The 14269-nt window shown below is 37.3% G+C and overlaps 1 protein-coding gene across 6 annotated transcripts in view; it reads right to left on the bottom strand.

Moving 5' to 3' along the window:
* Positions 1-6271: 6271 nt before the first annotated feature.
* GNB1 (G protein subunit beta 1) overlaps positions 6272-14269 on the bottom strand; it is a 45376-nt gene continuing 37378 nt past the window's right edge. For 5 of the 6 annotated variants that reach the window (XM_074892576.1, XM_074892578.1, XM_074892577.1 and 2 more), the window contains 5 exons: positions 13133-13199; positions 11791-11992; positions 11173-11389; positions 8363-8474; positions 6272-7976 (listed from right to left, as the gene is read on the bottom strand). In XM_074892576.1, coding sequence (XP_074748677.1) covers positions 8368-8474; positions 11173-11389; positions 11791-11992; positions 13133-13199 — 593 coding nt within the window. In that variant the 3' untranslated portion in view covers positions 6272-7976; positions 8363-8367. The remainder of the gene's footprint in view (positions 7977-8362; positions 8475-11172; positions 11390-11790; positions 11993-13132; positions 13200-14269) is intronic. The other variant, XM_074892581.1, reaches the window with a different exon arrangement.

The following is a 14269-nucleotide window of genomic DNA, read 5'->3' as shown; positions in this document are numbered from 1 at the left end:
GCTGCTAAGGGGGGCTCAACGTCTCGCCTTATAGATCCTCTCCATCTATTTTTTGTTGCTTTCAGAGGAAGAAACCAGGGTGAAAGGAACTGTTAAATGCTTAAACACAGGAACAATACAAATCAGTATAAGGTTGAATTGCACTGACTCAAGGAGGTAGATGGCCTTCAGCTCCATCAAATACCATCAACTTAGCATTTTTCATTTTCTATTGCCAGAAGGTGGGATGAACTCTGTCTTCCCAAGCCCTTCTAGGGAGATAAGGTGAGGTGAAAGATACTATTTGAAGAGGTTTTTAATCCCATGCTTTCTTTACTTGATGATGCAAGTGAATGCATTCATGATTTATGGTGTCAAACTATAAATCATACTTACAACAAAATAAACTCCACACACAAACTATATCCTGCCCCTCCTGTTGCAGTTGGGGAGGTAGAGGTAGTATGTCTCAACCTAAGTGATGGAAATGAAATACCTAAATAAATTCACAGGATCCACACTTTCATGGAAGAGGGTCCACAGGCAAGAGTTTATTGGTAAATGCAGACATAGAACTATTAATGCCACGAGTAGAGATGTTTCTATCAATATGTAAAAGTTTTCTTGTTTGTGACTGGTAAAATTTTTGATTGCTCTGGGGATTAGAACCTCTCAGAAACATTTCTGGCAGTTTTCAGTACAGATGTGCACCTAGAGGCTATGGGAGGTGTCACAAACATGCATTTTCTCTATATTACCTACAGAGCACAGCCCATGTCAGAGGCGGTACTGACGCTGATGTTCTCTACCTTTCTGAAATAGAATTGTTTAGAAACTCTCACAGCTTCTTGTATTATTCAATTTAAATACGGTCAGTGCCACTAAGCATAGAATCCAATAAAGGTATTCCCCTATCTAATCGCAGGAGAGGGACTCCTGAGGTTGGTTCTGAAAAAATAAAAAGGTCCCTAGTTACTTGGTTTCTGACGTACTTAAGGACAACCGAGACAGCAGCTTTAGCTGAGACTCCAATTCAACAGCCAGACTTCAAGGTAAGTAACCATGATATCATCAAATGGGTTAGAAATGGAGAAGGAGCAAATGTGATTATTCCCATTGGACCTTGTTTCAGTTTGGTTTATAATATCACAGAAAGTAAATCACTAAAAAAAAAAAAAGATAAGGAACTATGCTGAAAAATCAATGAAAGTTTAGATAAATATATGCAGTTATATATTATTACAGTATGACTCACTCCATCAAGCACCAGCCAGTGTAGAAAAGGATCTGTTGCTGCCTACTTGCTCTTCACTCAACACGAACCTTATTTTGCAAAAGAGACAAAACCTAAATATTAGAATTCTATAGATCTTAAAATACATTGCTTTTCTAAACAAAGTCTTGGAATATATGTGATGGTTCTATCAGATACAAGAATAGTATATATCATCACAATACTCGTTTCCACTGCAGAAAGGTACTTCACTGCACTGCTAGATAGAAGCGGACATCAGAGACTGATCTTAGCACAAATACCTTGTCAATTAAAATACCTTCTTTAGAAACTCCAGATTCCAATTCCTACTTAAAGCAGAGGAGGAAAGCTGAAAAGAGCAAGCACTTGGGATCAGAGCTGTGACATGGTGCGTCAAAAATGTTGAAAGGGAGTCAGAAATATTAGGCAGGGGCAGAGAGAAGTGTAGGGAGTTACTAAGGCTCTTTATAATCCCTATCCATTATTTTCTAAATAATGTTGGAGTTGGATTTAAAGTTGTGTAGGAGATCCTGCTCCTGTTAACACTGGCTGATTTTAACCTCTCCACCTCTGCCATCTGCAGTTTTTAGATAAAAAAAACTAGAAAAGAAAATCCCTATAAAAGTAAACATTAGAAAAAGCTTGTTTTGTTTGTAAGTCTTTATGGAAAAATCAGAACATCTTCAACAGACTCTGAAGATATACGAAGGAGGGGCTCTGTGTACTCTGAACACATACTGCAGCCAAATTCAGCACAGGCTTCTTTGTCATAAACGCTTTCTCTACACTGACCACCCATCTTCGTTGTGTTTTATACCACCAGGTGGAGCTGCACTGTTTGTACTTTGATGGTCAATTTTCATGAGAACTCAGCATTTTACCATCTTGAATGGCTCATCCTTTCTAATAGACTTTTTCCTCCTGTGTCTACTCCACCATTTAAAAATCCGTAATATCAAATCAACTTTTCATTTTCTGCTTCCAGCTCCACAGATTATTACCTCTCTGGGTCAAGCACATCTCACTGCACTAATCTAGAGCAAATGGCTTATGAATAATTAAAGGAGGAAAAGAAGATGCTCTTTGTTCTATTTTATGACAACACTGACTTGATTTAAGCCTGGAATTACTTGAATGAGTATTTTGCAGGGCCTGGGTTTCTAAGGGGTGAGTTTCTAGCAGTCAGCTCTCTAAGCAATGAGAAGCTCACCCAGCTTTTATTCACGTTTCTATGGCTTCTGTTTTCCCCATACCGAGTAATTTTACACACACAGTCTGTGTTGCTATCCCCATACACACTTTCAAAATATTCCTTGGAGACTTTTTAGTATTAACGTTTGAAGAAAAAGCTGAGTAGAGAGTTTCAGAATGATTCACCTCTGCCTTCCTTTAATGAACATACTTTGAATGGGCCCAGATTATCAGAGGGGAAGTGCTGTGGAACACCAGCTCCTCATCTGGGACCCCACCGTTTGTCGATACTTGACAAGAGTTTAGGAATTGCCATGAGAAGTGTGAGCTCAAGCTTTCCTGCTTCCACTGAATTGATCTAACTCATAGAGTAACCACTACAGGAGGAAACTTCTCCCTGGTCTGCATTTCAGCACTCTTAAATACGCACGGGTTACAAACCAACAGGCAGCAAAGCACAGATCCAAATGTGTGGTCAGAAGGCCAGAAATCTGCCGGTCATGTACTGGCTCCTGTCAGGAAACAGGAACTGCAGATTGTCTGAACAGCGTTTCCTGGAGAGATGGTTTAACACAAGCAGCTAAGCCTGGAACAACATCCAGCCACAGTAGAATCAAGGCCTTCATTTTCTCAGTCCAAGAGACCGATAGAGCAGGCCCATGGATTCTGATTTACTGGCAGATCAGGTTTCACAAGAAAGTAAGAAAAGAAAAAGCATCCAGTAATGCTTAAGAAAAGACCGGAAGGAGGCAGAACAGTAATTTTTTAACTCATCAGGTACACTGGACCAAAAGTAATAATATTTAAATCGGCAAACAACACTGCCAGAAAAAAAGCACATCTGGCAGGATGCAAGCAGCTGCCATTCAGGATACAAGATGTCAGCTCCCATCACTAGGCATACAGGGAATTTTCATGTGACATTCAGAGCAGAGATGACAAGGGAATAGGCTAAGCACCCCTGTTCTCTAACAGTGGAACTGAAATCTTTTGTTTATTCTTTCTCCCTTTCTCATACAACCCTAAACCAGAAAAAAAAAAAAATCACCTTTTCACATACTTTAGAATTATTACACATTGGAATGTAATGTAGATAGTGACCAATTCAACTCAGATCCATTGAGTAGCCAGATGTTTAAAGCAGAAGGAGACTTTCTAAAGATTATATGAAGAGAAGAAAAACTGAGCATCACTATGCAAAATCAGCCAACTGCTGTGAGAACTTGTTCGTTACTCAGTTCTTTTATCCTTTCCCCTCAAATCTGAATTCATGGTTACACCCACACTAAAAACAGAGTTAATCATAATACCACACAGGATCTTGATTTGGTTCAGACCAAGTTACATAGAACTCAGCAAGGGTGACAGGTTTTATTATTCTTTATTTACTCTGCCACTTTCCAGAAACAAGATAATTCTATTTTTAGCTTGTATAGGGCCCAATTCAGTCAGTAATTTTAAGTATGTTTCACAGCTGATTTAAAATGTACACTCCAGGGCACTTAACGGTCAAAAGCCAGAATGCCCAACTCAGATCTTTTCTTCTACTAGCAGTTGAACTTCAGATCTTTAAAAACCCATTCAATTCACTAAGAAATTAAAGGCCATGAGAGGCACAGAAAACATTATAAAGGAGTCTTAAATATAGGTACTGACATTGAGGAATCTGTTATCTCTTCCTTCACTTGACTCCTTCCTCTACAAGAGGATTCCAATCTCATGGAAGCCCATTCCATTACCATGACACAGTTTCCAAGCCAGGACCAGACAACTGTAACTCCTTTTCCCACTTCCACACCCACTCATTATCCAAGTACCTCAGATCTGTCGGTCTTGTCCACCTTCGTCATCTAACACGCTTCATAAACACGTAAAGTTTTACTCCATCCTCCTTTGCAGACACCACTCCTCATCCTTTCATATATCTAATACATACTTGGGAATCCACGAGTAAGAAACTGCAAGTGCTGCCACTAAGACCAAGCAGAGACAAACCGTTCTCACATATTAGTGTTCTCAGTTTATGAAACCTTGCTCTAGAAGTTTGCCCGCAGGTACGTGAGGCTCCTCTTTTGGACCCACACCCCAGAATTATCTTTAAGTCAGAATCTTTTCAAAGCCTACAGGAGGAGCTACTGATGTTACTGTGATTGCTATAGGTAAGATTACATAAACCATTTTGATATGGGTACTGATCCAAGCCCACCCTAAAATTAAAGGCATTCAAAACTCAAAGACTTGGCCCAAAGTCAGACGCAAGAGTGCAGTGCTTCTCACTTCAAATACCTATTTCTCTTCAGTTATATCTCTCTAAGTAACTAAGCATACCAAGATAGATATTTAAATAATATAGTTTAAAGCTTCATATTTAACAGATGCACTGTCTGTAATAAGAAGCATTTCAACTGCTTGCATTTCAAATAAATCGCACTGCACGTTCGCCTCCTGACACAAGAAGTTACTATCTTGGCAAGTATTTTGTTGCCAGTAAAGGCATTCTCAGCACCAGCAGGAAGCAGTAATTTAACATATGGATAGAGAGTAAGGAAGGTAAGACAGATCTGTCTGCAGACAGATCTGTTTATTATAGACTAGACAAAGTCACATATGAAACATCTGTTGGGATAACGTGAACGGAAGAAACAACTATACCATTTGGAATTGGAAAAGACTAAATTTGAATTCCCAAATTTAAGCATTTCCAACCATGAGCTACTTACCAGTATTCTGTAGTCCAAAAAACCAAAGCTCGCAGTTAATGGCTGCTAGTTAAATAATGTCACCATCATATTTTCCATACTCGCAGCTTTTAAAAACTTCTCCATTGAGGCTGAGAATTTCCATGTTTGGTATGAAACCAAGCCATGGCACTGGAATTTCTCTTGGTTGATGTGAAATGAGGCAAAATCCACTTTTGTTTAGGTCAGAACAAGAGAAGAGACTTTACCCACTAAAAATACAAAACAAAACCCTCAAGTGGACCAATACCAAGTTGTTGAACCAATTGCCTTTCAACACCTCTTGTATCAGGAATCTGCTTCTGTGGGTAAAAGAATTTTTTTTTTCTAGATATAATTCTGCTTTGTGGAGACTTTGTTCTTACTGAGCATTAAAATGACAACTACTTACCCTTCTCAAAACCTACAGTAATGACAGCTAACAATGACAACAGAGCTTATTTGGCCAGATCCTCAAATGGCAGTAACACAAGATGTTCCACTCAATCCTTTTCCTATTAAAGGACACAAAAGTTTTAAAACAAGTTACCAAACATTTTGCTCTGATTTCCTACTTCAGGCGTTACACTCTTATATTCCACAAAGCATTTTTGTGAGGTATACCACATGAATCATACTAGCTACTTCCATTTGGAGTTTGAGCTAGGAGAGCTACCAGCAGTTTTTGATTAAGCTCTTGAGTAGCTCTAGCAACCAAACCAAGAAACGTCCATTGTAAATAGCAAAGAATGGAGGAAGCAAAATGCCAGCAGCCACTACGCTCCACACACTTGCCATTTAGTGTTACCATATATTGCATGTTTACACATACATTTTCAGATACCACTGGCAAAACTTTCCAATAACAAAAATTGAGGGGTTTAGTTCATCTTGCAATTCTGTTTTTAGCTTTAAAATGAAACCCGCATCCCTTCACATGAATACACACTTTTTAACACACTGCATACTCTGCCAAATTAACCATTACAAATCCAAGCCATTTTAAAATACTGAACAATTTGTTTGGGGGCAGCATACACTTCTCTCATGTGTTTATTTCATAACTGAAATCCTGCCAGAAGCCATTTTGTGAGTTGAACAATAAGCTGCAAAACAGATCAGTCAAAACTCATGTCAAACTGCTTTATTACATCTTAAATAACATTACATTTTAATATAGTATCTATCTTGCATCCAGCTTTCTTGAAGTACACTGACTTTAAAATTAAATACAAAAGGTGAAGAGGGATACAGGGCGTGGAGAAAGCTCTACAGAGTAGTTTCATGAAAGAGAGTAAGAGGGAATTCATCTTTTATGCCAAATCCAGGCCTAACGCACAATTACAGCACATTTTTGTACAGAATGTTGCAGAAAAAACAAAATGGAGAAAAGCTACTACTGCTGCTAGGAAGGAGCATTTCTGGATACAGTGAGAAGATAGGAAAGTTTAACAGAACAATCTGCTGTCCAAACACTGCTGCTTTTAACATTTTATTTGAAAAGAAAGCCAGGAAAACCTGCTCATTACAAAAATGACTCTGATCAGATGCAAAGGACTCATCCTACAAGAGGAACTGGCTGTGAGGAACTGATTTATAAAGAAGATGGTCTAGGTTCCCTCCTCCCACACCCCAGAATCTTTGACAGCGATTGTTTGAACAGGCTGTTTCTTTAAAAAAAAAAAAAGTGACTTATCACGCTACTCCAAAACGTGCATAGCTTTGTACTTGAGTTCTTCATAGATTTATGCACAGAGTAGCAACAATAAATGAATACAGCGACAATGGTTACAGTTTTTAAACAGGTTATTTCTTCAAAGAAAAAACATCTAAGGACTTAGTCCAATATGCACTTTTTAGCATTTCTACAGCATGCGATTCTAAGAGTAAACCCACCCAATATGGCAAACAATCAAAAAAGGTTTTTTTTTGTTTAACTTAGAAAGTTCAAGATCATTATTTTCAAAACATTGATTTGTACATCATTTCATACACAAAGAATTGACTCAATACCCAAGTGTAGGATAGGTCTCTTTTGAAAACAGAGATTCCTGGTTGTTGAGACTTATAGGATAGTGTTAGGATATATAAACTGCCCTTTCAAGTGGACAAAACCAAAACAGATTAAAAAAATCAGTGTGGCGAAAAAGGAGGGGGCAGGAGGGACCAAGGATTGCAATTGTTATCCATAAAAGGTGAAAGGATTCTTTAAACAAGCATTCATTACCTTTTACAGCATGTGCTTGGTTACCTTACTGCTTAACATTATCCTATATATGCCAAGTTTTGTGCAACAATTATTGTGATACTAGAAAATAAAATAAAAAAAATTAGGGACTAAATTTACAGCGTTAACAACCCCCAGATGCTCTGGGCTAGGACTCCCTTGTTTTGCTCAATTAAATACATAAAGAAATGTATTTAAAAAGGAAACTTGAAAAAAATCCTGCTACAAACATGACTTTAAAATTTGCAAGTGTGTGAGATAAAGTCCTTAACTTCAACTTGGAAACTACAGTGAAAGCTAACTGTTTCACAATTATGCTCAAGTTTATTTTCTGGTCATGCTTTTATGATAGTGTTTCATTTTTAAATTCTCAAGACAAAAAAAATGGTCCCAAAAGGAATGCACAATTTCATTTTGCTTACAACACAGAAATTCTTCTTGGAAAGGTAATTGTGCTCTTCATTTCAGCAACAGGAGACGGAAAAGATCTTGCCCTTTGAAGTTGGGGAGGATGGGGGTCCAAGTTAGTATGGTTGGATTGGATATGCTATCATTTTTAATTTTCAACCGTTGGAAACTTCTTCCAGTCATGGAGTCCGCCGCTCTTCTGACACACAGAAAGATTTATTAAGAGTTGCACTTTGATAAACTGTAATCAAGTTTCAAGCTTTGCTCTCGCTACCCACTGACGCATTTAGCCATTATCTCACCATTTTCAAGAACGCCATTTATTTACCAACCCAGATTCAAAAGACCATACAGTCATCCCTACGAGGAAAATAAAGTAGGCCAAAAATAGTTCATCACAAAAATGTCATTGCATACGTTAAACAAATAGCCTTCTACAAAAACAAACTGATTTTTTTTTCCCCTCAGTGACTTTCCTAATCTGAACTATAAGCTTGCAGCATCAGTAAAAAGATCACTGTTTGGACCTGGAAAAAAGCATTCTGAATACCGAACAAGGACAGCCTGAATTAATTGGATACCTACCTACTTCAGTTCCAGATCTTGAGGAAGCTATCCCATGATCCTGTTGCCACTGCCATACCATCATCAGTCACACCTAAGCAACTGACACGGTTATCGTGACCAGCAAGGACACCTATGAATAAGAACACGTAACAGACATGTTGCATTACTTGGATAATTTTCATATTTCAGTTCAGGTAACACTGAGGCACACAGGTTTGGATTAGACAACCAATACATTCACAAATCCTGAACAAACATGGCAGAATTTTTAAATGCTGTTGGTTTTATAAGCACAAACTTAGATATAACTGTGTGGGTTCACAAGGGGGTAATGCAGTAAATGCATTACTCCAAAATTTTCCTTGTATATTCCCCATATTGTGACCTTTACTGGTTTCTCATGAGCTGTGAAGTCACAGCCCCAAAAATCATGCTGACAATGTCACAGCAATGTAGTATAACCATGCATTGCATGCTCTTTAGTATTTTCTCTCCATAGTGACAAAAAGATCAGTAATTTTTTAATGTGTAATATCAGAAGTTATGCTCAATTGTTATAAACACTAAGGCATTTTTCTTCTAATTTTATCTTACTACTCTACAAGCACTTACAAGACAAACTCCTACATACAATCTATTTGTCAATATGGAGATCTGCTACAATTCAATTATAGTACCATTAAAAAAAGAACGGAGACACTAAACAGAAAAATTAAGGGAGTCTATCCCCTTTAACAGTTTCAAGGAGGTAAAAAGAAAACCTAATTATGTTCAAGCTCTTTCCAGTCCACAGCACTGAGGTAAGATATTCTTGATAGACTTAAAATTAATCTTTCTACATCAATTACACTGCTCGTAGGATTCTCCTCATTTATATTTTGGGCTTTTCCTCTCCATTTACTATTCTCCAATACAGACCATGAATTAAGTCAGCTTTAATTCTTACACAAACTAGTATGTTTAAAAATTAATATTTTGAACTGTTAATTCAGTGTAAACATTACTACTTCATACACAAGGATTCTTGATGTTTGGAGTAGTAACATTTCTAATATACTTTATAAAAGCACAACGCTGTGTGAGTAACACTATTAATCTCCAGATCCCATTAAATCCATACGAGTGTCTAAGCCTCAGCACAGAATTGTGCACTTCTGCAGCAGAAGCCAAATCCTAAGTATTGAAGCAGAGGATACAATCTTCAGAATTTCAGTGCAATACACAAGCTAGCTGCCAGAGCTAAAAGAATTACCTAGGAGTTACCTAGAATTTACTGTGAAAATAGCATTAATATATCAAAATACAGTCTACCATCAACATTAGTTAAGTGCTGCAATTTGGTAAAACAAAGAGAGCGCCAAGAAGTCTTATACAATTTGAACTGAGTACCTAACCACAAAGGTGTTTAATATAGAATCACGCACGATAGAAGTGTCAAGATCTGCTCAGCAATCTTAAGTCTCAGAAGATTTCAGTAAGCAGAATACGTGACAAAGTAGTTGTTTAAATCAGTTCTAAAACTTGGCAATAAAGAATCACACTTCATGAGTATAAAGAATTGTTTCTCATTTCTACAGTAAGCAAGATCACCACCTCCTTCTGTTCTTTTTCTTAATGAAGGTCTTTCAAAGAAAGAAATACAGGAAAACACACATAATGGCTTTTACAGTACTTAAATACAGCCAATTGTAAACTAACCTAGACATTAATCAAGAGAAATTTCTCAATTCTTCTCCATACAGGCTTATATACACATTTATGGTCTCAATAATCAAAGTACAAGAATTTCAAGTTGTAAATCTCAACACACAGAAAAGGCTGATTCATAAAATACATTTCAGTACTGAAATAACTGTATTTGGCCCCATTAACTTGCAAATAGAACCAAATACTGTTTTACAACACATGAACCATGTCCCACAGTTTCAGCTTCTCAGTACTGATAAAAACTAACATGAATTTTAGAAAAAACAAAGAATAAAATCTGATAAAACAAAGTTGCTAGAGACAGAAATTAAAAACACAATGGAAACTGTTTTGGAATGGTCCGGGATGATAAGTTTGTTTATTTTTTTCCTACCTGCCATATATCCTCCCCTCAAAACAAGGAGTCAGTTTGCACCAAATAACGTACTTGCACCTAATCCTTTCAACTGCAAGTGGAACAATATTCTGCTTGGGTTTTGTTGGCTTTTAAAACCCACCTAGGATAGTTTTAAAAGCCTAGAGCACTTTATCTGGTAACAGAGTAGGTTCTTGTTCTCATCCCCTGTTCTGATGGGAACACAACCCTTGCAGCCTAATTGGTATCTTTTCTCCTTTTTTCTAATAAAAGTTTTGATTTTCAAGAACTTCAGTTACATTATCTTAGTCTTTGGACCATAAATTTCATATTCATTTCCTCCAAAGAAAATCTCCACAACGTTTGTTATTTCACTGACTGTCTCTACAGCTACTGCTACAAATATTAGAAAAAAATTCTTTTCTATAAATAGCCACATTAATGTTGAACTGCTTTGAACAGTTCATACATAAACAATGCCATAAAGTCTAAAAAAACCCCAACATAGCTCTCCACCCCCAAAACCTTGTTTTTAATGGCAATCTTCCTGTTCTCAGGCATCCATTGTTCCCTTCTGTCCTTTAGCAGCATTTCAATTCATTTGTTAACATCATTAAGCTACTTTCATCACTGGTCATCCTAAACCATGCTATCAAAGAGTTTTAGAGTTGAGGCAGGGCATGCTAACAGGTCTGTGTATATGACTCAACTCACATTCAGTACGTCACACCGTTTATAACATTTAAAACCAAAACTGCTTCCTTACCTGCTCTATCAGCTTTCAGTGTGTCCCAGACGTTGCAGTTGAAGTCATCATAACCAGCTAGGAGGAGACGTCCACTCTTGGAAAATGCTACAGAGGTGATGCCACAGATGATGTTATCGTGTGAATAAACCATAAGTTCCTGATCAGCCCGAAGATCAAAAAGCCTGCACGTAGCATCATCCGAGCCTGTGGCAAATGCATTGCCATTCGGGAAGAACTTTAATGAGGGAGGGGGGGGGGAAATGAAAAAACAAACAAACAAAAAAAAAGACACATGATTTCAGACTCGATTCCTCTGTCTCATTGAATATACCATTTTGTACAGAGCAAGTGGGAAAAGAAAGCGGCAAAGAAGAGTGTACACCTCTCCACTACTGGGATACGGGCAAAACCAGTGAAGTAACTAAAAGCATGCAAAGAACAGTCCCCGTTTCTCTTTACCACAATGGACCTGAAGTCGTACAAGTTTCAAGTACTTTTCCCCAGCTACAAAAACTATTAATTCAAGAAAATATGCCACAATACTACATCATACAGTACGTGCTTAAGAGCTGAGACCAGAGCAATTGTAACAATATAAATTTAAACCCCGTATCTTCTGTTCAAGTCGATACATACACAGATGGCATTGATGTCCGACTCATGGCCAGTGAAGGTTTGCCGACACATTCCTTCTCTAACATCCCACAGTTTGGCAGAGGCATCACAGGCACCAGAAACAAAACACCGGGCATCAGGAGCAAGAGACAAACTCATGACATCTCCAGTGTGCCCAGTAAATGTAGTTGTCTGCTGACCAGTTTCTATGTCCCAGAGAGCGCTTGAAGGAATAATTATAAAGACAAAAATCAACACATTTGTGCCACATTACAAGGTCTAGACAGCAATTCTTGTCTAAACCCGTTCATTTATATCACTGCTAAAAAGTAAAATTCCATAAAGTATTAACAAAAAAATATACTCAGTGTAGAAAAAAAACATTCTTTGTTGAATTATTTGGCTATGTTACAGGATAATTGTGTATAGAAGATTTAAAAAAACATCCTCAATTTTAAAATATTGGAGGTTTAAATTGAAAAACAGTGCAAAAAAATCTAATGACTAACCCTCATGGCTGTTTAGACACAAAGTTCTTGTGACATGCCAATGACTACTGTCCAGTACTACTACAAGCTTGATTTAAAGCAGCAGTGGTAAGGCTTACAGAAAAAGCTGAGCTTGATTTTCTTTAAAAAAAATACCAACGCACATTTAGAAACAATTATGTATAAAAACCACAATTATACATTCAATAGCTACTCAGAATCAGTGGACTAATAGACAGGCATTCAAAGAGACTGATGCTGTGTAGGAGAGGTATTTTAGACAACCTTTGCTATAAGAACTGCTGCTTGCGAGAGCTGTAATGCTTTTAAGAATTAGATATAATAGAAAATCTATGAAAAAATGATTGAGGTCTTTTTTCGTTCAGAAACCAGTATTTATTAAGACATACACCTACATTCTCCTCAAAAAAACCCATCTACTGTCACTGTAGAATACTTTCTAGGAGCTCTTCTGAATAACAACATAAACTAAATTCTGTATTAGAAAAATCTGAATATGACTTTTTAAGTAATAAATACTGAATATTAAACAAGTTTGAAAAAAGTCATTATTCTAATACAGTTATTTCTGAAAGCCAAGTAGTTACCATAAAAAAAAAATTTCCCATTACCATCTTAACACAGAGAATTAGGTCAGGCTCTTCAGAACATGGGCACAACTAAACAGCCAAAGCTAACAAACTTGAAAGACCAACTCTTCCATTAACAGTAAAAACGTGACATATGAACAACAATCAATCACATTTAGGCTTCTGGAAGACTATCACATTTACAAAGAATAACATTTCCTTCAATAATTGAGTATAGCTGTGAAAAGTCATTACTAACAATCATGTCAAAATTTTACTGCTTACCAAGTGGTGTCACCAGAGCTGGTAACGATTTGATTATCATCCAAGAAACGACAGCATGACAAGTATCCTGAACACAAAGTTAAAAGTTGATGAGTAAGACCAGAGATTACTCTTCACACTGCATACTGCTTCTATGTTGCTTCCTCCTCTCCTGAAGATGTAGCAAGAACTACTATATAAGCCTAAAATTTTTATATAGGAACCTCCAACGTTTTGGACAAAATGTAGTTTGGCTCTTTACAGACCATGCCCAACTCAACCACTACACTAGCACAGTGATACTCCAGCATCACAGCAAGTCACCCTAAAGAAAGATGTCTGTAACAGAAGAAAATGAACCTAAGCAGCTTAACCAAACAGGATAGACACTGTTTTGGAAATACCTTGCCAATTTTTCTTTTGGTAGAGAGTGTGGAGAGGAGGAAGAAGAAGAGAAAGAGGGAATAGTGAGGCAAAAGTGTGGAATCCACTGGCCAAGCTGGAGAGAAGGATATGTAACCCTGCATTGTACACACTAAACTCTCTTAGAAAGTGCATCTGTATGTCACTGCATCCAGGAGCAACAAATGCTTATGGCCTCAGCTGTATCATATAACTATTGAGAAAAAATAAACTGCATTTTTGGCAAGTACAAAAAGAACAGAGCATATACATTGAACGTTTCGAAACGGTGGAAAAGAATTTCGTCTGAATGCTCCGAAGCATCTTTGTACTGAAGTACCACATGCCAAACTATCAATGTAACAACTCTGATTACAAAATTAGTCCGTCCTGCCAGTCACTTCTACTTCACAAAACACAAACATCTTCTGAAAACCTGAACTACAGCAAAATATGAAAACCTGTAAACGTCAGCTTCCAGCTATAGGCTTTGTTCAGTTCTGCAACAGAAAAGCAGATCACTGAAACTGCTCCTTCGAGAAGGTTCTATACAAACTGGTCAGGTTTCAAACGTACTCCTTTGATGTCCCTCGAATTACAGCAAAATTCTGCTTCTCATGTTATGTAAAAATCCACATTTTCCCAGCTATACAGTTTATAACCATAAAGACCATTGAGCATCTAGACTATCACAGAAATAATGCTCTTTTTATTGCTAAAATATTCTTCCATATTTTGATACACATTCACAGCCAC

The sequence above is a fragment of the Strix uralensis genome, chromosome 23 (assembly GCF_047716275.1).
Source record: "Strix uralensis isolate ZFMK-TIS-50842 chromosome 23, bStrUra1, whole genome shotgun sequence".
Classification (NCBI taxonomy): Eukaryota; Metazoa; Chordata; class Aves; order Strigiformes; family Strigidae; genus Strix; species Strix uralensis.
The sequence above is the reverse complement of the archived record's forward strand: the minus strand, read 5'-3'. Positions and strand labels throughout refer to the sequence as shown.